This window comes from Salmo salar, chromosome ssa05, assembly GCF_905237065.1.
Source record: "Salmo salar chromosome ssa05, Ssal_v3.1, whole genome shotgun sequence".
Taxonomy (NCBI): Eukaryota; Metazoa; Chordata; class Actinopteri; order Salmoniformes; family Salmonidae; genus Salmo; species Salmo salar.
Genome location: NC_059446.1, coordinates 18,075,953 through 18,098,089, shown reverse-complemented (window position 1 = coordinate 18,098,089; position 22,137 = coordinate 18,075,953). Strand labels below are relative to the sequence as shown.

General features: G+C 43.7%; 1 protein-coding gene across 3 annotated transcripts; it reads right to left on the bottom strand.

The window, feature by feature from the left end:
* Positions 1 to 190: 190 nt before the first annotated feature.
* LOC106604381 (neutral alpha-glucosidase AB) lies at positions 191 to 21,714 on the bottom strand. 3 transcript variants are annotated; one of them, XM_014198947.2, is made up of 22 exons: positions 21,431 to 21,714; positions 20,278 to 20,379; positions 18,372 to 18,480; positions 18,105 to 18,232; positions 15,556 to 15,735; positions 10,936 to 11,047; positions 10,656 to 10,719; positions 10,357 to 10,453; positions 9,945 to 10,125; positions 9,646 to 9,799; positions 9,273 to 9,508; positions 7,658 to 7,784; positions 7,486 to 7,565; positions 4,694 to 4,834; positions 4,334 to 4,532; positions 3,781 to 4,089; positions 3,571 to 3,647; positions 3,383 to 3,457; positions 3,104 to 3,217; positions 2,877 to 2,989; positions 2,684 to 2,784; positions 191 to 1,728 (listed from the first exon to the last, which is right to left on the bottom strand). In XM_014198947.2, exons 1-22 carry the CDS (start codon positions 21,448 to 21,450, stop codon positions 1,619 to 1,621), a joined length of 2,829 nt encoding a protein of 942 aa, XP_014054422.1. In that variant the 5' UTR covers positions 21,451 to 21,714; the 3' UTR covers positions 191 to 1,618. The 3 variants fall into 3 exon arrangements, with proteins under 3 accessions (XP_014054422.1, XP_014054424.1, XP_014054423.1); XM_014198949.2 differs by having other exon boundaries at positions 10,978 to 11,047; positions 21,431 to 21,713; XM_014198948.2 differs by lacking the exon at positions 21,431 to 21,714 and adding an exon at positions 21,309 to 21,327.
* Positions 21,715 to 22,137: the final 423 nt, after the last annotated feature.

The window sequence follows — 22,137 nt, the reverse complement described above, 5'->3', positions numbered from 1 at the left end:
GCCAAATATGTATTCTACAGACAGTATTCATAGGGAAAAGGATACGCGGATCCTTGATCAGTGACTTTTCTTTAAAATGGCTGGCATTATTGTAGGCCAAATTCGTAATCTGTATACACACACATTGCAAAGGAAAGCTTTGGGTTAACATATCTTTGGTACAATAAGAACAAAACAAGGACTCATTAGATTGGGAATATTGTTATTTTATTACCATCCCCATCTACGTAAACCGCATTAATTCATAATTAAAAACAATGTCCTCTCACATTTGGTCAGGTTTATTTTCACTTGGTCTGTCATCTTATCACATACAACTGGCCTCCTTGGTTCCCAGTTCCAACACTCATCCTGAGAATGCAGCAGTACGTTTTTGAATTCAACCACAAAATAATGAACAAAAACTCTTCAAAATGCTTGATTACCAACGACAGTAGGGAATACAACAACCCCTTAACGATGCTTTGACCAACCAGGACCGGTCGCTTGTCTCCAGAGAGCTCACTGCATCTTAGTAAACATATCTTTCCTAAGTCACATTTAGACAATTAAATCAACACTATAAAGAGCATATGACACTCTGAAGACAGTGGACCATGACCCTGTAACCCAACCCACAATCTATTCCCAATGCATGGCCCTAACTGCTATTAGGATGAGCATCCACAAAGTCAAGTGGTTTTGGAATAATTCCCAAATATGACCCAACTTAAAAAGCCAAATCCTCTCCATTCAGTAGTTCAGACCATACTTTGTGTCTTTTCTCCAGCACATTTAAAAAAAAATGGCATAATAATGACTGAGGTAAGCGCGCACAATCTTGTCAGAAACTAAATTAGGGGCAAAATAAGAAGGAATGACTAACCTTAAATTAGGAATATCAGAGATAAGACTCAATACACCTTATGGCAATTCGAGAGATGCACATGACATTTACAGATCTTGGATCAGTGCAGCATTCTTGATTGGTGGGGAGTTTCTAACCCCCCCCTAATAAAACCTGAATAGAATGTGGCACATAAGCTGAAATCAAAGGGAACAGTTTGGCTTTCCTGTCGATTTCTCTTCAGTAATTACAGGGGGAATATGTCATGGAATAAAAACATGAAAAATATAAGAATTTAAAGTCATACGAGATGGCCAGATACAGAATTAAACAGATACTAACTAAAAACTTTCTGAATGAGTGCTTTAATTTTGCAAACTTATTCAATGATATTTTACATCTAAAGCATACTTGATGGAAAACTCAAAATAATCATCCATCAGACTTGAACATCTGAGTACTCCCAAAATATTAACAACAATGATACTATGATTTGAATTGAAGCATTTTGCCCTAAATGCAGCTAACAAAGAACAATCTAGTAACCAGTTCAGATCTACAGAGCAAATCCCTGTCCACATGCGTTTGTGTGCGCAAGCTTGTTATGAACATGTGTGTGTGAGAGAAATAGTCCTGTATCACCTGTCCAGTCTGAGTACCACAGAGCAGTCGTTCCATTATCTTGCTTGGTGCGTTACGATTGCAGCCGGTGTCCACTCAGTTCCTCCATCTTTCTCATCCTTTCCTGTTCAGTCGGGTTCAGCACCCCCCCTCCATTTCTCATCTCCATGGTTACTGAAGCACCACAGTCCAGTCCACCCCTGCGTTGACGCCCGGCTTACGAAGGGTTAACACCGACATAGAGGCATCAAACTCAAACTCCAGCAGACTCTCCTTGCCATCTACAGAGAAAGACATCAGAACATAGCAATAACAGTCATTTGAGTATGACCTGCCATTATACACACAGTGAGAGACAAAAATGACAGAACAAAAATATAAACAACAAGTGTTGGTCCCATGTTTCATGAGCTGAAATAAAAGATCACATACATTTTCCATACGCACAAAAAGTTAGTTTCTCTCAAATTTCAGTGCATTCATTTGTCTACATCCCTGTTAGTGAGCATTTCCCCTTGCCAAGATAATCCATCTACCTGGCAGGTATGGCATATCAAGAAGCTGATTAAACAGCATGATCATTACACAGGTGCACCTTGTGCTGGGGACAAAAAGGCCATTCAAATGTGCAGTTGTCACATAACACAATGCCACAGATATCTTAAGTTTTGAGGGAGCGTGCAATTGGCATGCTGACAGCAGGAATGTCCACCAGAGCTGTTGCCAGATAAATTAATGTGCATTTCTCTACCATAAGCCACCTTTGTCATTTTAGAGAAATTTGCAGTATGTCAACCGGCCTCGAAACCGCAGACTCCGTGTAACCATGCCAGCCCAGGACCTCCGCATCCAGCTTCACCTGCAGGATCGTCTGAGACCTGCCAGCTTATGAAACTGAGGAGTATTTCTGTCTGTAATAAAGCCCTTTAGTGTGGAAAAACGAATTCTGGATTGGCTGGGCCTGGCTCCCCAGTCATGTGAAATCCATAGATTAGGCCTTCACTTATTTATTTAAATTTACTGATTTTGTTATGTGAACTGTAACTCAGTAAAATAGTTGAAATTGCTGCATGTTGCGTTTATATTTTAGGTCAGTATAGTTCATTGACAAACTGTTTCCGTCTCAATTGCCTACTTGGGTGTGAAAACTGGAAACATTCAAACACACAATGACTTACTAACAACTTCATTTGGCACACTAATCCATAGTATTAATAAGACACTGGAAGAACTCACCAGGAGTCTTCAGAGTGGCCTTGCTGGGTTTACTGGCCCCCAATATGACAATCTTCTCAATCCAGGAGGGAGTGATAAACTGGGAACCAGGGGCCAGGTTTCTGCAGGGAAAGAAAGGGAAATCTGAGTTAGACAAAAAGCAAGGAGAGTAATAATGAATAAACAATTTGGAGAGAGAAAAATTCTGACAGACCTGGAGGACAGGGCGTTATTGGCAAAGGAAAGTCTTCTGTGGATGAACTGTTTCTGTTTGTCAAAGTTGAAGGTGTGGCCGTCGTCTATGTAGAGCTCGCCCTGGGCAAATCTCTGTAACGGATGTAAAAAAGGTCAAATCCCAAATCCCACTTCTCCTGCTTCAGAAATCCATCTAAAAATGGGGAACATTTAGTGTATAAGTGACTATGTCTGAGTTTGTTTTACCTTGGGGCTGAGTGCAACGAATAAGGTGTAGGGGTCATGTTCCATGCAGGATGATGACCTTCGAACCCGGGCCTTCCTGGGAATAATTGAACCACCGCGCTGAAATACCGGAATCTGGTAACGAGAGAGCGAGTCAAACAGGGAGTGTCTTTCCAAGCTTACACAATTCTCTCCACAGCACTTACAGGATGTAATCTTAACAGTATGTGACTGTTTAACTAAGCATGTAACCCCCTGGTCATGACAGGCTGGTTGTGAGTGTGTTGTAGAGTTTCTTACAGAGCTGATGGTGACAGGGATGTAGAGGTTCTGGGCTCCGTTGTATTTCTGGAACGTGTGGACGTCAAACCAGACCTGAAGGACACAGAACAGAGCAGCTAGGCGAGGGTTTCAATTAGACGGCTGACATATAACCTACATAAGACATAATAGTGACAATGTTATGACAGTTCCTGAGAGAGACTCACCTCTCCTTTTCCAGGCAGGTAGGCAGTAACACCACTGGCCCCCTCCTCAGTCACAGGGTGCACCAGCAGATCTCTCCCTGAAACAGCAGGATAGATGGAATGTGACTCAGTCATGGCATCAGTCATAACAGATAAGCAAAGAAAGGAATATCTATTGACACAGAGTTATTACTAGGGAATAACAGAAAAATAAAACACGATCGCACTCACCAAGCAGGAACTGGTCATCCGTGGAGAACGTGGCCGTATCGTGAGGATACTCCACCCACAGAGGTCTCATGACAGGCTGGCCAGAGTGGTGGGCGTGGTAGAACAGCTGGTACCAGTAAGGCAGGAGGGCGTAACGCTGGCGGACAGCCTCCCTGATCAGAGCAGTGTTCTCTGGGCCAAACAGCCAGGGCTCCCTGCGTGGGGTGTCCAGATGGGCATGGGCCCGGAAGAACGGCTGGTACGCCCCCGTCTGGTACCAACGCACCAGGAGCTCAGTACTGGGAGACTTGAAGAAACCACCCACATCAGCTAGGAGGGGGAGAAACAAGGACAGGAGTGGTACATAGATTTAACAGAGGGAGAATAACCAATAACCATTTACAATGTGGTGGGGGTTAAAGAAACAGGCAATGAACCATAATAAATGTAATGTAAACAAGCCGATAACGCCAACATAAAATTGTGCTAAATATTTCTGATGTATTAATTGCTTAGCTGTGACTTTTAGTGGAGAGGAAAATAGAGGTTTTCACTAAGACTGAGTCAGACTCACCTCCACAGAAAGAAACACCAACCAGGCCCAGACTGAGACACATGGGGATGGAGATCTTCAGATGGTCCCACTCAGCAGTGTTATCACCTGTCCACACAGCACCGTAGCGCTGGGAGCCAGCGAAGAAGGCTCTGGTCAGGACAAACGGCCTCTCCACTCCCCCTGAACGCTCAATAAGACCCTCTGCTGTGGCCATTTGCTGAGGGAGAGAAGAGAGGGTGGTTACTGCAAGTTCAAGCAGCAAAGCTCAGTAGAAACAAACAGTCCAACAGTAATTTCGTCAAGAAAAAGTCTACCATTGCAAGTCCCAGTTCTACTAGAGTGAAGATGAGCACATACAACACAGTCACACACACTCACGACATAGAGTCCGTAGAGGTTGTGGAGGTCACGGTTCTCCCAGTTCCCGTGCAGGGCGTCTTTATGCATGGTGACCTCGGGTCCGTTAAACACTGACGGCTCGTTCATATCGTTCCATGTATACATGTTCTCCATGGATCCCTGAGATCAGAGATGGGGGAAGAGATATTTCAGCAAAAGAACGACACAGGGAATGAGACGACATGGCAAAAGTCAAACCCGGGCAGAAGGGACTAGGGCTGTTACGGTTGTTAAGTTCATGTTTTAAGTATCCCTATATTTCTGTTATTACGGGGCTATCACTCAGTCAAGAGTGCGCCTGCGCAGGAAATTAGTTTCGCGGATGGACCTAGCCGTGAGTGTAATGGCTACCTTGTAATGTGTTCATACAGTATAGTAAACTTTGTTAAATTGGAACCTTGTCGTTGTGTCATTTCGAGTTAACAACGGTGACCACCCCACACTTCATGTAGGGCTGTTATGGTGACCACCCCACACTTCATGTAGGGCTGTTATGGTGACCACCCCACACTTCATGTAGGGCTGTTATGGTGACCACCCCACACTTCATGTAGGGCTGTTGCGGTGTCCGTATTACCGCCACACCAGCGGTCACGGGTAATGAAGGCAGTCAAATTCCACGTGACCGTTTAGTCGAGGTAATTAGGCTTCTCCAAGCTCTGATGCTGCTGGTCATTAGTAGCCTACCAAACTAGCTAACTGCCTGGTACTCAGCACTCTATTGTCCCTCTAATCCCTCTGACATCAATACAAATCTAATCAAACACTTCGTGAGAGTCCATCAGCTCATGTTGCGCAAGATTTCCACAGGCTATGCAACTGCGTGAAAAAAACAGTGATGGCCACTAATAAAAAGAGGATCCAACAGCTTTCTATAGGCTAGGCCTACTATATTTGTTTCCAAACTTTCCTCATATTAAGCACATTGCTTCTCTTTACAACAGGAGTATAGCCGACCTGGCTGGCATGAAACTATTTAAGTGCAGAGATATATTTTTCCCCTGTGCCTGTTTCAAGAGGTGCATGTTAATGGTCTATTCTAAATCAAAACAAATTTCACACATATTTTAGTATATGTAAAGACAAAACTAAATCAAGAAGTCTGATGGGTGACAATAATAGCTGATCACTTGTGAAATATATATTATCACTTGTGAATGATGGCCAGTTTAAGGCAAGAAACAATGCCTTGTGACTTTTTCAAATGATAGTCCAACAGTCATTTCTTCAACACCTCATGTAGCCTAGCCCTATATGTTTTGATAAGGCTTGTATCACAACTAAAGTGGCCAAATAACTTCTTAAAATTACGCACATTAAACCGCTTTACAACTGTGTAAAGCCAAACTGGCATACATACTGAATGCATGGCCTGAGTTTCAAGTTTGGGGAAGATCATTTTCACCATAAAAATGTACCTTCATAGTAAAAGCATTACATACATAATTGCATTTGCAGATACTTTTGATAATGGTGTTTTCTGCTAATGGAACATTCACGCTTATAGCCTACTACCAGTGTGCATTGCTGTGCTTATAATGTGAAGAAATAGCCTAATAGTTTATCAACATTTTAAGCTAAATTTTAAGTTCTGATCTGTTGTGTCAGCCTCATTGCATAAAAAAGTTTTTGATGATGCTAGTGGTTGTATTAATTTGGAATCTATTGCAGCCCACAACTGTCCCAGACGGGGTTTGAAATATTTATTTCTCGCACAGAATAGGTCAACTTTTGTACTATGGGGGATAGTATATAGACATAGGCTAGTTATTTTGCTGTTCGTTAGGCCTACTCATCTTGTTGGCTGACAAAAAGTAAATGTGGACAGTTCTTCCAATATCTTCAATATGCACCACAGAATTGGATAAGGAAGCACGCAGTTGCGTCCCCGATGTGTCTGTCCTCACTTGCAGCCTATGAGAAAGACCCGATCACGTGATGGAGAGCCATGTGAGTGAGATGAGAGGTGCTTCGGAGCAGGCAGCACACAGGGAGAAGGGCTGCAAAAGGCATGGATTATTTTAGGGTGCAATATGGCCACACAAAGGGGATGCTGCTGGGAAATTCTAGGCATTATCAAGTGCTTCTCAGATTGTGAATGAGAGACCATTGGAGTGTGTAGAGGCTGTGTAAAAAACAAAGCAGAGCTCACGCCTTTCAAGAATTTTTTTTCCCCAAATCAGTCACATCATATAGCTTTACAAAGAATTTTAAATCTAAACATACAGCCCAACGTTTGGAGAACGAAGGTTACATTGATAACTCTAAATTTAGCATATAGGAGTACAATTTTCTTTGTTAACCGCCTAACACAATAGCCGCATCTGCGCATTCCCTCAAATAATAACATTTCTATTTTATTCAGCTTTGTTCTACAGTATTCTTCATACTATAAAATAATGCCACGGAATTCTAAGCAAATCTTGCCTGCTAAATGTGTAGCCTACAGCCATATGGCAACTACGAGTATGCTACTCTTTTCTTATGAAATAGACTACATTTTCTTCATATCATGTTTCTTTAGAGCCGTCTAAAATAAATAAAAGGATTTTTTGTGAAGGTGTAGGCTATATTACATGGATTTATTAGGCTTTTAAAATGTAAATATTCCAAAAGGTCTGCATCAGTGACTGGTAAGCTGTGTGTGGAAGCCAGGAGATGCTAAATGTGTTTGTTAATTAACAGTCAATTACCGTGAGACCGACAGTTATTTGCTTGACAATCACCGTCTGAGGAAATTACGTAACCGCCACAGCCTAAAACGGACTTACCTCATACTGATCGTAGGCGAACATGCTGGCCCACCAAGCTCTCATCTCAGGGTTGGTAAAGTCTGGGTAACCAGAATTACCTAGAGTAGAAAAGGGAAAGATTAGAGAGAGATGTTGAGTAACTGCAATGTGTTCTTTGATTGTGGGTCAGACTAATTTCCCAGTCTCTTACCAGGCCAGCACCAGCCCTCGTAGTCTCCACCATCTTTGTTTTTGACGTAGAAGCCTTTGGAGCGTATCTCATTGTGGATCTTGTAGCTGCTGTCCACCTTGATGTGGGGGTCCACAATGGTCACCATCTAATGGTAGAGGGGGATAATGAGGGAGGAGGAAAACATAAAAATTGAGATTAGATAACTTGTCAACTTGTCTCAGAACCTTTGGCTTTTTTCATTCTTCAACCATTTAAAACCAGTGGTCACCAGAGTCAAGATCACTGGGTCAAAATGCATGCCGAGATCGACCTCAGATTTTTTTATTAACATTATAAAAAAAAAATGTAAGCCCATGCAACATTAACCAATTAAAAACAGTACTGTAGCAATGAGATTTGTGCAGTAAGCTATAGGCCCAATACATTATCACTGCATACTGGCTTTGCTTGAATTGCCCTGCCAATGCATTGTTGTTCGAGACATGTTTAAAAATTAGATTTCAACATTTGAGGTAGGCTATATGATCCCACCGGTAATAGATCCATTGTTGTATTACTTGTGAGGCACAGCTGAGTGACCAGGGCTGATCATTTTATGGCTTATAAATAAGTGTTTAACACAAAGTGTTGACAGTGCTGAGTAAGAACTTAAACATGAACTCACTCAAAAACAGCAGCTCTTTGCTGTATTCGTTGACAGTCTCTCTAGTCATGGTTTTAACAGTTTTGAAATCTCACAGTATCAATTTTACCGTAGCTTTATGTGGAAGGACCACCAGAGGGCAGGCTGGACTCACAGATAGTAGCCCAACAAGGCATGTGAGACAAGGTAACCAGAGGCAATTAAGCACAGCTGATGGTACTAATGAGATATTCTCTTTCCCCTACAAGAGAGAGGATGGAACCAGCAAGAAAGGGGGAAGATAAACTATCTCTGGAGAATGGCTACGGAGAGAGAGGTGCTATCCATGAAGAGCCATTAAGACGGTGATGAATATGTGATTGTTATAGTTTGAAGATAATCGTAATGTGATCCTGTGTCATCTAAAGAAGATGTATGTTGTTCCTTTGGAGATTCTCATTGACTGTGTTGGAGTGTTTGTATTGTCAGAAATCCCTCAATAGAGAACTGTGTTGAATCAAGAAAACCTACTCTGGACTCGTTTATTCCACCTTTCCACTTTAGAGTGACACCAAATGACTTGGTCCGCTCACATTTATTTTATGCCTGCTACGTCACTGCAGGCTCAGTCATCTGAGCAATCTGATTGGCCAGCAATGGCATAGTGCACTTGATTTCCTCTCCAGGCCCACCGGGAAGGGAGAGTTTGTCCCTTCAGACACATGAAATGGCAACAGTTTGCCTACCCGGCGCGCAGGGCAGCTGAATTGGCTGCACCTACTATCAACAGCCCGAGACTAATTAAAAAATAGAAACACAAGGCTTTATCTTTGTTTTTTTTACAGAAATGTTTGGCGATCGACTAGAAATGCCTTGGAGATGGACAAGTCGATCACGATCAACCCGTTTGGTGACCACCGATTTAAACAGTCAAGTCCCAATAAGACAAAACCCAGAAATGTCTACTACAAGGGAGCCCTGGCCAGACAGCTGTAACATACATGTGCTCACCTTGCGTCTCTTGTCTATCAGGCCCTGCAGCATGTCTTTGGGCTGGGGGAACTTGTGAGGGTCCCAGGTGAAGTAGCGCTTGCCGTCCGTGTGCTCTATGTCCAGCCAGATAAAGTCGTAGGGGATGTCGTGCTCATCAAAGCCCTGGTCCACAGCCGCCACATCCTCCTGGTCATTGTAGTTCCAGCGGCACTGGTGGTAGGCCAGTGCAGACAGGGGAGGGAAGGCCTGGGTACCTGGAGCAGTGTGTGAGGGTGATATGAGGGAAGTGGCACAATCTGCAACACTAACCTCCACAGGGACTTAGAAAATAGACTGGTGAACTGGCAACGCAGACAGGGAATATGAACTGGGTTTCTGTAGTGAGTCTGACCTGTGAGTGACGCGTACTGGGAGAAGACATCAGTGGGAGTGGGTCCCAGCATGATGAAGACATCGATGATGCCGCTCTCTGAGATCCAACGCACGTCTGTCTGTGGCGTCTCACTGGAACCCTGAACATAGTCCAGCATCTGGCCAAACACAGTCTATACAACCAGAGAGAACCAGAGTAGGGGGGTGTTTGGTTTCTCTCTGACTGTACCCTTCAATGTCTATACACAGGGTGGTTGAGAGGTGTCTCACTGGGAACAGTGGAGAAAAGGATTTACTGACTAACTGTGTGTGTCTTACCTTGCCGGCAGTGTTGGAGCTGATGTCCACCCAGGTCTCAGCAGCGTTGAGCCAGAAGATGCCCATGGTGCGCTGTGCACTGTGGGACAGCATGACAGGGATGGCACCGTACAGGGCCATGGGGTTGAACAGCTCATACTGGAACACGTCTAGGTTAAACAACCGGTATGGATCCCCTCCACTGGAAAACACATACATTATTGTAGAAGTCATATAGTCTAATTTCATCTTATTTAAAAATCTTCAACCTACAAGGTTTAAAACAAAAGAAAATGCATAAACAGAACTAATTAGGAGGAACTGCCACGTCAGAAAATACATACGGTGGAAAACCACGTGAAAACATGCAGTAGTCTTAATTAACTACGCTCTCAATTAACCAATGTAAGGGGCCAATGTCAGAATCACTCACTCAGTGGTTTTGAGTTTAAGACTATCTGCGTGTTCCGGGATGCCGTAGACGTGCTCTACCCCTGGCAGAGAGAAGTCCAGACTAATGGAGGAAGGGCCTGCGGGAGAAAACAGCCAACCAGGACTACATTCAAAACCCATTCAGCCACTGTGCCTAAAGCAAGTCATAAAACTCATCCAATCAAAACTCATATCTCCAGGAGATGAGGACCCAGGATCAGAATACCAAGTATTTGACTGCAAGCCTCTTTCACCTGTCCATTTATCTGAAACAACAGGTCGACAGAGAAGTATCCGTACCATTGGGTTTGTTGTCTGTGTGCGACTTGAACGTCTCCTCCCACATTCCATCCTCCTTTGCCGTCTAGGAAGGAAGGAACAAAAGAACCAACGTGCAGACCGATGGAAAGAGCGGGAGAGGAGCATTGTGGTGGAGAGAGAGAAAACAAATGGGAAAAGCAACGAAAAGGGGGTTGATTTGAGTTTCAGTCCGTTGGCAAGGGCAGTAAGCAGTGCTACAAAACCTTTAACTGCATCCCTCGTTCAGTTTACTGATCCTAATCAAAAGCCTGGGGGCAACCTTGGTTCTAGTGTGACTTCTCTCTTCATCCCTCCCACACACCTCTCCTTCTGCCGGTTCGTTGGCAGCATCAGTTTCTTCGTTCTTCTCAGCTCCTTCTGGGTCTACCTTACTGTGAGAGAGAGAGAAACGTCCCCAAAACACACACAACTTCCTGACAACTGAGTAATTAAAAATGAGGTACAAGAAGCACACAGGGAAGAGGGAGCACACACACCGGAGCACCAAGTCTGGGTCCAAAAGGCTCCTTAACAGCTTCTTCCCCCCAAGCCAAAAGTCTGCTGAACAATTCATCAAAATGGCCACCCAGAGTATTTACATTGACCCCTCCCCCTTTCTTTTTACACTGCTGATACTTACTGTTTATTATCTATGCATAGTCACTTTACCTCTACCTACATGTACAAATTACCGCAATTAACCTGTACCAACGCACATTAACTCGGTATCCCCTGTATATAGCCTCGTTAATGTTATTTAATTGTGTTAAATTGTTTAACTATTTCTTGAACAGAAGTGTTGGTTAAGGGCTTGTAAGTAAGCATTTCACACCACGGTCTACACCAGTTGTATTTGGTGCATGTGACAAAAACAATTTGATTTGAAATAAGGAAAATCATGATGACCCCACACACACAGCCTTCTCACTAGTATCAAAATAGAGCTAGTGTCAAACTACTTAACCCTCTAAGATTTCACTCTAATGACAAAGGGGAACAACTCCCTACCTTGTGGTTATTTTTTTTAGCTGAACACCCCAAGTGACAACCAGTACCCTGCCTTACACACAGACCTCCTCTGAGAAGACACACTACCCCAGTGAAAGCACACTCTGACTGGAACAAACAAGCCTTGAGGAGGAGATTGTTGTCTACTCGGTGCTATGGGATTAGAGTAGGCAGCCACTACATACAGCACCTTCGGAAAATATTCAGGCCTCGACTTTTTCCACATTTTGTTACGTTACAGCCTTATTCTAAAATTGATTGAATAGTTTTTTCCCCCCTCATTAATCTACACACAATACCCCTTAATGACAAAGCAAAACAAGTTTTTAAACTTGGTTGCTATTTTATAAAAAAATTTACTGAAATATAAACTCAGCAAAAAAGAAAAAAATGTCCACTCACTGTCGACTGCATTTATTTTCAGCAAACTTAACATGTGTAAATATTTGTATGAACATAAGATTCAACAACTGAGACAAACTGAACAAGTTCCACAGACATGTGACTAACAGAAATGGATTAATGTGTCCCTGAACAAAGAGGGGGGGGGTCAAAATCAAAAGTAACAGTCAGTATCTGGTGTGGCCACCAGCTGCATTAAGTACTGCAGTGCATCTCCTCCTCATGGACTGCACCAGATTTGGCCCTAGCCCTCACCCTCCGATCCAGCAGGTCCCAGACGTGCTCAATGGGATTGAGATCCGAGCTCTTCGCTGGCCATGGCAGAACACTGACATACCCGTCTTGCAGGAAATCATGCACAGAACGAGCAGTATGGCTGGTGGCATTGTCATGCTGGAGGGTCATGTCAGAATGAGCCTGCAGGAAGGGTACTACATGAGGGAGGAGGATGTCTTCCCTGTAATGAACAGCATTGAGATTGCCTGCAATGACAACAAGCTCAGTCCGATGATGCTGTGACACACCGCCCCAGACCATGACGGGCCCTCCACCTCCAAATCGATCCTGCTCCAGAGTACAGGCCTTGGTGTAACGCTCATTCCTTCGATGATAAACGCGACTCCGACCATCACCCCATGTGAGACAAAACCGCAACTGGTCAGTGAAGAGCACTTTTAGCCAGTCCTGTCTGGTCCAGCGATGATGGGTTTGTGCCCATAAGCGACGTTGTTGCCGGTGATGTCTGGTGAGGACCTGCCTTACAACAGGCCTACAAGCCCTCAGTCCAGCCCCTCTCAGCCTATTGTGGACAATCTGATCTCTGATGGAGGGATTGTGCGTTCCTGGTGTAACTCGGGCAGTTGTTTTGCCATCCTGTACCTGTCCCCGCAGGTGTGATGTTCGGATATACCGATCCTGTGCAGGTGTTTACTCGTGGTCTGCCACTGCGAGGATGATCAGCTGTCCGTCCTGTCTCCCTGTAGCGCTGTCTTAGGCGTCTCACAGTACCGACATTGCAATTTATTGCCCTGGCCACATCTGCAGTCCTCATGCCTCCTTGCAGCATGCCTAAGGTACGTTCACACAGATGAGCAGGGACCCTGGGCATCTTTCTTTTGGTGTTTTTCAGAGTCAGTAGAAAGGCCTCTTTTGTGTCCTATGTTTTCATAAGTGTGACCCTAATTGCCGACCGTCTGTATGCTGTTCGTGTCTTAACGACTGTTCCACAGGTGCATGTTCATTATGTGTTTATGGTTCATTGAACAAGCATGGGAAATAGGGTTTAAACCCTTTTAAAATGAAGATATGTGAAGTTATTTGGATTTTACCAATTATCTTTGAAAGACAGGGCCCTGAAAAAGGGCCGTTTCTTTTTTTGCTGAATTTACGTTTGCATAAGCATTCAGACCCTTTACTCAGTACTTTGTTGAAGCACCTTTGGCAGCGATTACAGCCTCGAGTCTTCTTGGGTATGACACTACAAGCTTGGCACACCTGGATTTGGGTAGTTTCTCCCATTCTTCTCTGCAGATCCTCTCACTTTCTGCCAGGTTGGATGGGGAGCGTTGCTGCAGCTATTTTCACGTCTCTAGAGATGTTCAATCGGGTTCACGTCCGGGCACTGTCTGGGCCACACTAGGACATTCAGAGACTTGTCTCGAAGCCCCTCCTGCGTTGTCTTGGCTGTGTGCTTAGGGTCGTTGTCCTGTTGGAAGGTGAACCTTCACCCCAGTCTGTGGTCCTGGGCGCTCTGTAGCAGGTTTTCATCAAGGATAGCGCGGTACTTTGCTCTGTTCATCTTTGCGTCGATCCTGACTAGTCTCCCAGTCCCTGCCACTGAAAAACATCCCCACAGCATGATGCTGCCACCATGCTTCACCGTAGGGATGGTGCCAAGTTTCCTCCAGACGTGACGCTTGGCATTCAGGCCAAAGAGTTCAATCTTGGTTTCAGACCAGAGAATCTTGTTTCTCATGGTCTGAGTCTTTAGGTGCCTTTAAGCAAACTCCAAGTGGGCTGTCATGTGCCTTTTTACTGAGGAGTGGCTTCTGTCTACCATAAAGGCCTGATTGGTGGAGTGCTGCAGAGATTGTTGTCCTTCTGGAAGTTTCTCCTATCTCCACAGAGGAACTCTGGAGCTCTGTCAGAGTGACCATCGGGTTGTTGGTCACCTCCCTGACCAAGGCCCTTCTCCCCCGATTGCTCAGTTCGGCCAGACGGCCAGCTCTAGGAAGAGCCTTGGTGGTTCCAAACTTCTTCCATTTAAGAATGATGGACACCACTGTTCTTGGGGACCTTCCAAAACTGCAAAAATCTTTTGGTACCCTTCCCCAGATCTGTGCCTCGACACAATCCTGTCTCTGAGCTCTACGGACAATTCCTTCGACCTCATGGGTTGTTTTTGTCTCTGACATGCACTGTCAACTGTGGGACCTTACATAGACAAGTGTGTGTCTTTCCAAATGATGTCCAATCAATTGAATTTACCACAGGTGGACTCCAATCAAGTTTTAGAAACATCTCAAGGATGATGAATGGAAACAGGAGGCACCTGAGCTCAATTGACATTTTAGTCATTTAGCAGACGCTCTTATCCAGAGCGACTTACAGTAGTGAATGTATACATTTCATACATTTTTTGTACTGGCCCCCCGTGGGAATCGAACCCACAACCCTGGCATTGCACACACCATGCTGGAGTTGCAAACACCATGCTCTACCAACTGAGTCTCATAGCAAAGGGTCTGAATACTTAGGTAAATGGGATATTTCAGTTTTTTATACATTCGCAAACATTTCTAAAACCCGTTCATGCTTTGGCATTATGGGGTATTGTGTGTAGATTGAGGATTTTAATCTATTTAATCCATTTTAGAATAAGGCTGTAGCGTAACAAAACGTGGATAAAGTCAAGGGGTCTGAATACTTTCCAAAGGCACTGTATAACATGACTGTGTTGGGTCAACAGTGTGGTGAAATGGCTGTATCATGAAGAAGTTTGAAGTCAAAAGAGAAGTATGGGAGGAAAAAGGCTTGTGAACATCTCCTCTGAAGACAGGTAGAGAGCTTAGAACTGGTTTTCATGCCTAGACAGGAAATCATTTAAGAAAAAGCTACCAAGCCAAGTCACCACATCCTTGAGTCATTTGGGTATGTCATTTTTGGATGTCTATCTAAACTCTTACACTCGACTCCAAACTCCTACTCAGCACAGACAAACACAAACCTACAAAGCTGAAGGAATTTACCTAGAGAATACCCACTTGATATTTTTCCACGCGCTATAAACTTTGTTTTTTATCTTATAGGAGATGCTAAGACGTTGAACATAACAGGAGAGAATGGAGGAAAATTATTAAATGGATTAACAGAATACCAAGCAGTGAAAAAGAAAAACAAAGAAACATGTATACTGTGAGAACATGAATACAAACTTGCATTTTGTATTCATGGGATATGTGGGATACGCGAGTGTATTGCTGTCACTTACGTATCCTTGCGGATCCGGAGGTGCTCGAAGGCCAGCAGACCACGGGAATTAAGTGACAGAAGAACCTCCCGCCCCTCCATGATGTCCAATCGGAACGGTTTAGCGCTGACGATCAGCCACTGAGAGTCTGCCCCCAAAGACAGAACCACCCCATTCTCATCCTGCGACAGGAGAGACAGACTGAGGAAGGAGAGAGATGAGTGAGAGAAAATGGGTGGAATCAATACACAAATCACTTAGATGACATTATTCTGTGCCATCTTGTCTTCACTGTCTATTCATACAGATGCATTCTCTTGGTGCTGGTGGCTATAACATCATCAACAAATCTACACCACTTCCTGAAAGCCAGGCCATTCATCTACTGCATGCCCTCAGGTAGTCTTTCACTGGGTCCTCCACTAACTATATTTCATTTTAACTCCCTTGCTGGTCTCTGTCCTAACCAATTCATTCATTCTCCCCATTTCTCCTCAAGGGTTTTTACATGACATGTTCTATTCTGTTTTAGCCACCATTTCCTGTATTCCTGACACCGAGTTGGCTCTAGAACATTTCTCCACCATATCCATTCCTCTGGCAGTTACACACGCCCCTTTTAAACAATTCAGAGTCAAAGATAACGCTGAAGAAAACCAAAGGTTAGATGTGAGCTCATTTAGATGAGAAATCAGGCCTGGGCCAAAGCAAGGAAAACTGACCAGGTAGTGGACTGGCAATCTTTCAGACAATTGAGAAACCTATGTATTATCTTGATTAAGAAGCTAAATCAAGATACTTTTTAAGCTCCATCTCTGACTCTGCTGGTGATTCTTCTCAATTCTGGAAAACAGGAAATGCACTAAAGCGTACAACTTCCTCCTGTTCCCTGCCTATGCACATTCTGTCTGACTTGGGCATAATAACTGAGAAGAATGGAATAAGTGCTTTTAAATCATTATTTTATCTCGCCAGGCTTTAAGGGGTGGTTTAATTGACCCTGGCCAGTCCATCGACTGCTCTTCCCTCTGCCAGGCTCTAGCTGACTCAACGGTTAATCCGGCAACTTCTAATCAATCTTTGTTTTCACTACTGTAAGTTGCTCTGGATAAGAACGTCTGCTAAATGACTAAAATGTAAATGTAAAATGTTTTCATTTCAACAATTTACTATCTGTAATGTGCTAGATGCCTTGCTTAAGATATGTAAAATCCACTGGGGCTGAGTTGCTTGATCCATTTTTACTTCAGCTCTCCGCCCCCCCTGATTGCTGAATCATTAACCCATATTTTTAACCTGTATGATTGTATCTGGTACTATGCCCAAGGTTTGGAAGGTATATCCCCTTCACAAAGGTGGATATAAATGTGGTTAACTATGGATAAAAGGCAACATTGTGCAGCCCTCTTCATTGACCTGTCAAAGGCTTTCAATAATGTTGAGCACTCACTACTAATTCAGAGGCTTTCCTCAAATTGGCCTAGACCAGGCTGCATGTAACTGGTTTAAAAGTTACTTGACATATAGAACTCAATGTGTATCTACTGATGATGTTAAATCAGGTTTCCTGGATATTACGAAAAGTGTCCCGCAAGGGTCAATTCTAGGTACTTTTACTGTTTACATTAACAATATCGACTAGTCCGTAAAAAACGAACCTGCACTTGTATGCCGATGATAGTGTTGTGTATGCTATTGCCCCCATGGTTGACCAGGCCCTATCTGAAATACAGTCTGCCTTCATTGTATTACGATCATATTGATCGTGTCCCTGCTTACAAATATCTGGGCATTTGGATAGATAAAGCTGTATTTTAAAAAGCATATTGATGAGTTAGTTAAGAAGCTGAGAATAAAAATGGGCTTCTTCTATAGAAATAGGTCCTGCCTCTCGCTAAATAGTAGAAAGCAGATAATTCAGTCGATGTTCCTATCGGTCCTAGACTATGGCAACATCTATATGAACGGAGCTGCCACTTCATTAAAGCCGTTAGATGCAGTTTATCATAGCGCACTGCGCTTGACTATGAGCGACAATGTAAGTGCTCATCACTGCACTCTCTACCAGAAAGTTGGTTGGCCCTCTGATGCCACTTGGGTTGATACATTGCTTTTTTCATTTATAAAGCCCTTTTACAAAAAGTCCCACTGTACCTAACATCTTTACAAAATTTTTGACAAACAGGTTAACACACCAGTTCACAGCGACGGTTAACTCTGGAAACTCCTTTGGTCTCTACTGAGTTAACTAAAAGCTGATTTACCTTTCTTGCACCTTATTTGTGGACAATCTTCAAAATGTTCTTAAATGGAATGTTTTGGTGCCTCTAGGGAATTCTGACGGCTGATTGAGGACCTTGTCATTGATGAATGTGGTTTTTTTAATGACCATGTTCTTTCCATTTATAGTGATGTGTGCATTTTCTGTAATTCAGGGCTCATCTGTAAAAGAGACCTTGGTCTCAGTACGACTCCCTGATAAAATAAAGGTTAAATAATTATCAATAAAATCCACATGGCTCAGTGTCACCCATCACCCACCCACTACTGCAGATGGCTCTGAGACTTACGGCTCTGTGGGAGGGTCGTTGATGAGCACATCGGGGACCTCAAAGCGAGGCTTCAGCGGCTTCAACTCATTTATCTTCACCCTGGTCATGTTGCCCTGGAGACGATAGAGCTCGAGCAGCAGACGCACCTGCAGGGGGAGAGGGAGGGGTAAAAAAAAACGAAACAAGAGACCAGATCCCAAAGGGGTTTCAAGCACACCTGTTAATACATGTATGGACATGTAATAACATATTACATCTGCCGATTAAAGTGCGAGTGTAACAGACCTTGTTGTTGTCATTGATGAGCTGCAGTGTGAGTTTAGTGTTGGTGAGCTCCAGGGTCTCCAGCAGGGCTCTGTACGGGGACTGGCCAGGCTTCAACGCTCGCTGACGCCTGAGTGCACAAACATGTTCTATTTGCATGTAAAAGTACATATTGTCAACATTCTGGATCATAAGTGAGGATAGACTTGTTGAGGGCTTACGCGTTACCGTCACTTACTGAACTAAAATATTAAAAAACGCAACATGCAACAATTTCTAAGATTTTACTGAGTTACAGTTCATAAGGAAATAAGTCAATTGAAATAAATTAGACCCTAATCTATGGATGTCACATGACTGGGAATTCACATATGCATCTGTTGGTCACAGATGCCTTAAAAAAGGAAGGGGCCAAGATAAAAACATTTTAACTCAGTATCTGATGTGACCACCTCATGCAGCGTGACATCTCCTTCGCATAGAGTTGATCAGGCTGTTGATTGTGGCATGTGGAATTTTGCCCCACTCCTCTTCAATGGCTGTGCGAAGTTTCTGGATATTGGTGGGAACTGGAACACGCTGTCGTACACGTCGATCCAAGGCATACCAAACTGGCTTAAATGGGTGACATGTCTGGTGAGTGAATATGCAGGCCATGGAAGAACTGGGACATTTTCAGCTTCCAGGAATTGTGTACAGATCCTTGCGACATGGGGCCGTGCATTTGCATGCTGAAACATGTGACGGCAGCCGATGAATGGCACGACAATGGGCCTCTGGAGCTCGTCAATGGGCCTCTGGAGCTCGTCAATGGGCCTCTGGAGCTCGTCAATGGGCCTCTGGAGCTCGTCAATGGGCCTCTGGAGCTCGTCAATGGGCCTCTGGAGCTCGTCAATGGGCCTCTGGAGCTCGTCAATGGGCCTCTGGAGCTCGTCAATGGGCCTCTGGAGCTCGTCACGGTATCTCTGTGCATTCAAATTGCCATCGATACAATGCAATCGTGTTCATTGTCCATAGCTTATTTCTGGCCATACCATAACCCCACAACCACGGTGCACTCTTCACAATGTTGACATCAGCAAATCGCTCGCTCACACAAAGTCACACACTGTCGGCCATCAGCCCAGTACAGTTGAAACTGGGATTAATCTGTGTAGAGCACACTATTCCAGCATGCCAGTTGCCAAAGGTGAGCATTTTCCCACGAAGTCAGTTATGACGCTGCACTGCAGTCAGGTCAAGACCCTGCTTAGGAGGACGAGCACGAAGATGAGCTTCCCTGAGACGGTTTCTCGCAATTTGTGCGGAAATTCTTCGGTTGTGCAAACCCCCAGTTTCATCAGCTTTCCAGGTGGCTGGTCTCAGAAGATCCCGCAGGTGAAGAAGACGGATGTAGAGGTCCTGGGCAGGCGTGGCTACACGTGGTCCGCAGTTGTGAGGCCGGTTGGACGTACTGGAAAATTCTCTAAAATGACAGAGGCAGCTTATGGTAGAGAAATAAACATTCAATTCTCTGGCAACAGTTCTGGTGGCCATTCCTGCAGTCAGCATGCCAAGTGTACACACCCTCAACTTGAGACATCTGTGGAATTGTATTGTTGACAAAACTGAACATTTTAGTGGCCCTTTATTGTCCCCAGCACAAGGTGCACCTGTGTAATGACCGTGCTGTTTAATCAGCTTCTTGATATGCCACACCTGTCAGGTGGATTGGTTATCTTGGCAAAGGAGAAATGCTCACAAATTTGTATTAGAGAAATACGTTTGTGAGTATGGAACCTTTTATACCAGCTCATGAAACATGGGACCAACACTTTAGATGTGTTTATATTTTTGTTCAATATAAATATGTAGTCTACTTTCATTACTTGTGTTTCATCTCCATCAAGGTGCTAAGTGGTGTAGCTGTGTATCATCCAGGACTTACTTGCAGAAGGCACTCTGGTCACAGGTTTTGAAGTTCCCACGGTCCACCGCCCAGGTCCCACTGAGGAAGACAGCCAGCCATAACACTAACAGAGGCCCCATCCTGAGAGGGCAGAAGAGAGAAACAGAAAATGGAAAGAAAGGTTAAAAGGAGAATGAAATACTACATACATTAAGCCATTGTTTACCAACCCTGATCCTCAGTACCCCCAACAGTACACATTTTTGTTGTAGCCCTGAACAAACACCTCATTAAGGGCTTGATGATTAGTTGACAAGTTGAATCAGGTGTTCTTGTCCACGGTTAAAATACAAATGTGTACTGTTGGGGCTACTCGAGGACCAGGGTTAAGAAACACTGCATTAAGTTCTGCAAAGTTAGTGATTGATAATGATGCTGACAAGTCAAATGCCTAGACCGGTGTTAACCAACGTCGGTTCTCGAGTATCTAACAGTACATATTTATGTTGTGGCTCCAGACAATCATAACTGATTATATTTGTCAACTAATCATCAAGCCCTTGAATCATGCGTTTTTGTCCGGGGCTACAACACAAGTGTGCTGTTGTTGATACTCAAGGACCGGAGTTGGGAAATACTGGCCTAGACGGTGAAATGTATGTGGGAATTTACACTACAATGGACTTTAACCTAGTTTTGCATCCTCAAAGGTTGAGACATTTGCCACTTGCTGATAGGCTGCTGCTGTTTCCAAATCCTGTTGATTAAGCTCATCTAAACGTGTATAATGACTCACTAACGCTAATGACTCACTAACCTAGCCAAAACCATAACCCAACTAGCTAAATCCTCGTCGTAATACAACTAGGACAGAGAGACAAGACACAAGCACGTGTTATGACACTTCACCGATCGAGTTAGTTAAACGTATGTAGAAAATGATATAATTAGAGATCTTGAAATGTTAACTAAGCTGCATAGAGGGCTCTCAAACCGCTAACTTAATTCAATTCAAGGGGGCTCGAGCTTCTTCCTATGACTGCTACTAACTAGAGACAGTTAAAAGATACCCGAGAGTGGACTGGTCGAGGTATGGCGAGCGAAAGTCCCTGGATCACCGTACATGCGAAATATTTCTCGAAATCAATAGCTAGCTAAATGCATATTTAACCGTCGAATTGGTTTGTCTTACCTTACTATGAAGGCGGCCATCTTGGTTTAGTTCCAACCTTGGCCCAGCCCCGTTTCACATTGAACTAACAAAGACCGCGGAGACCAACAAGATACCCGAAAAAGCTGAGGGAGAGTTTTTGGAGTCTTTAAATATGTAGGACCTCATTCGATATTGGTGGATTCTGTTCAATATTTATAATGATCAATTATCATAGGCAATTAGATTCGAAACTATTTTAGTCTTCTGGAATGTGTCCACACGGTTTATATCGCTCCTTGTATTTATTTATCCTCTCAGACACGGACACATCAGCTTGAATTGGTAGTCAGATCTGGAGCAATCCACTGATTTATTTGTACTACTCTGGTTGCACTGTGCTTGCTGAATTTCCCTTCAGGGACAAACACACTTACAGGCTCTACCAATATAAAAACACTTTGTGAAACATCTACACAGAGAAAGTATGGTGGTTCAAACAAATTGTCCTGTTTGTAATCACATACAGCATATTTGAGTGATACCTCATGATGTACCTGTGGGATGTGTTTGGTGTAAAATTATAATATAATCAATGTACCTTTACAAATAAATATAAATATATTTCTTTGTCAGTTCACAAAAATCAAGGACACAGACCTGCAGAAACTTAGCCAAGTACAAAGGCCAAATAGTTGAAATAAAAATGTGCTCAGATCTCTTTTTCTGGTTATTTATTTATTGTATAC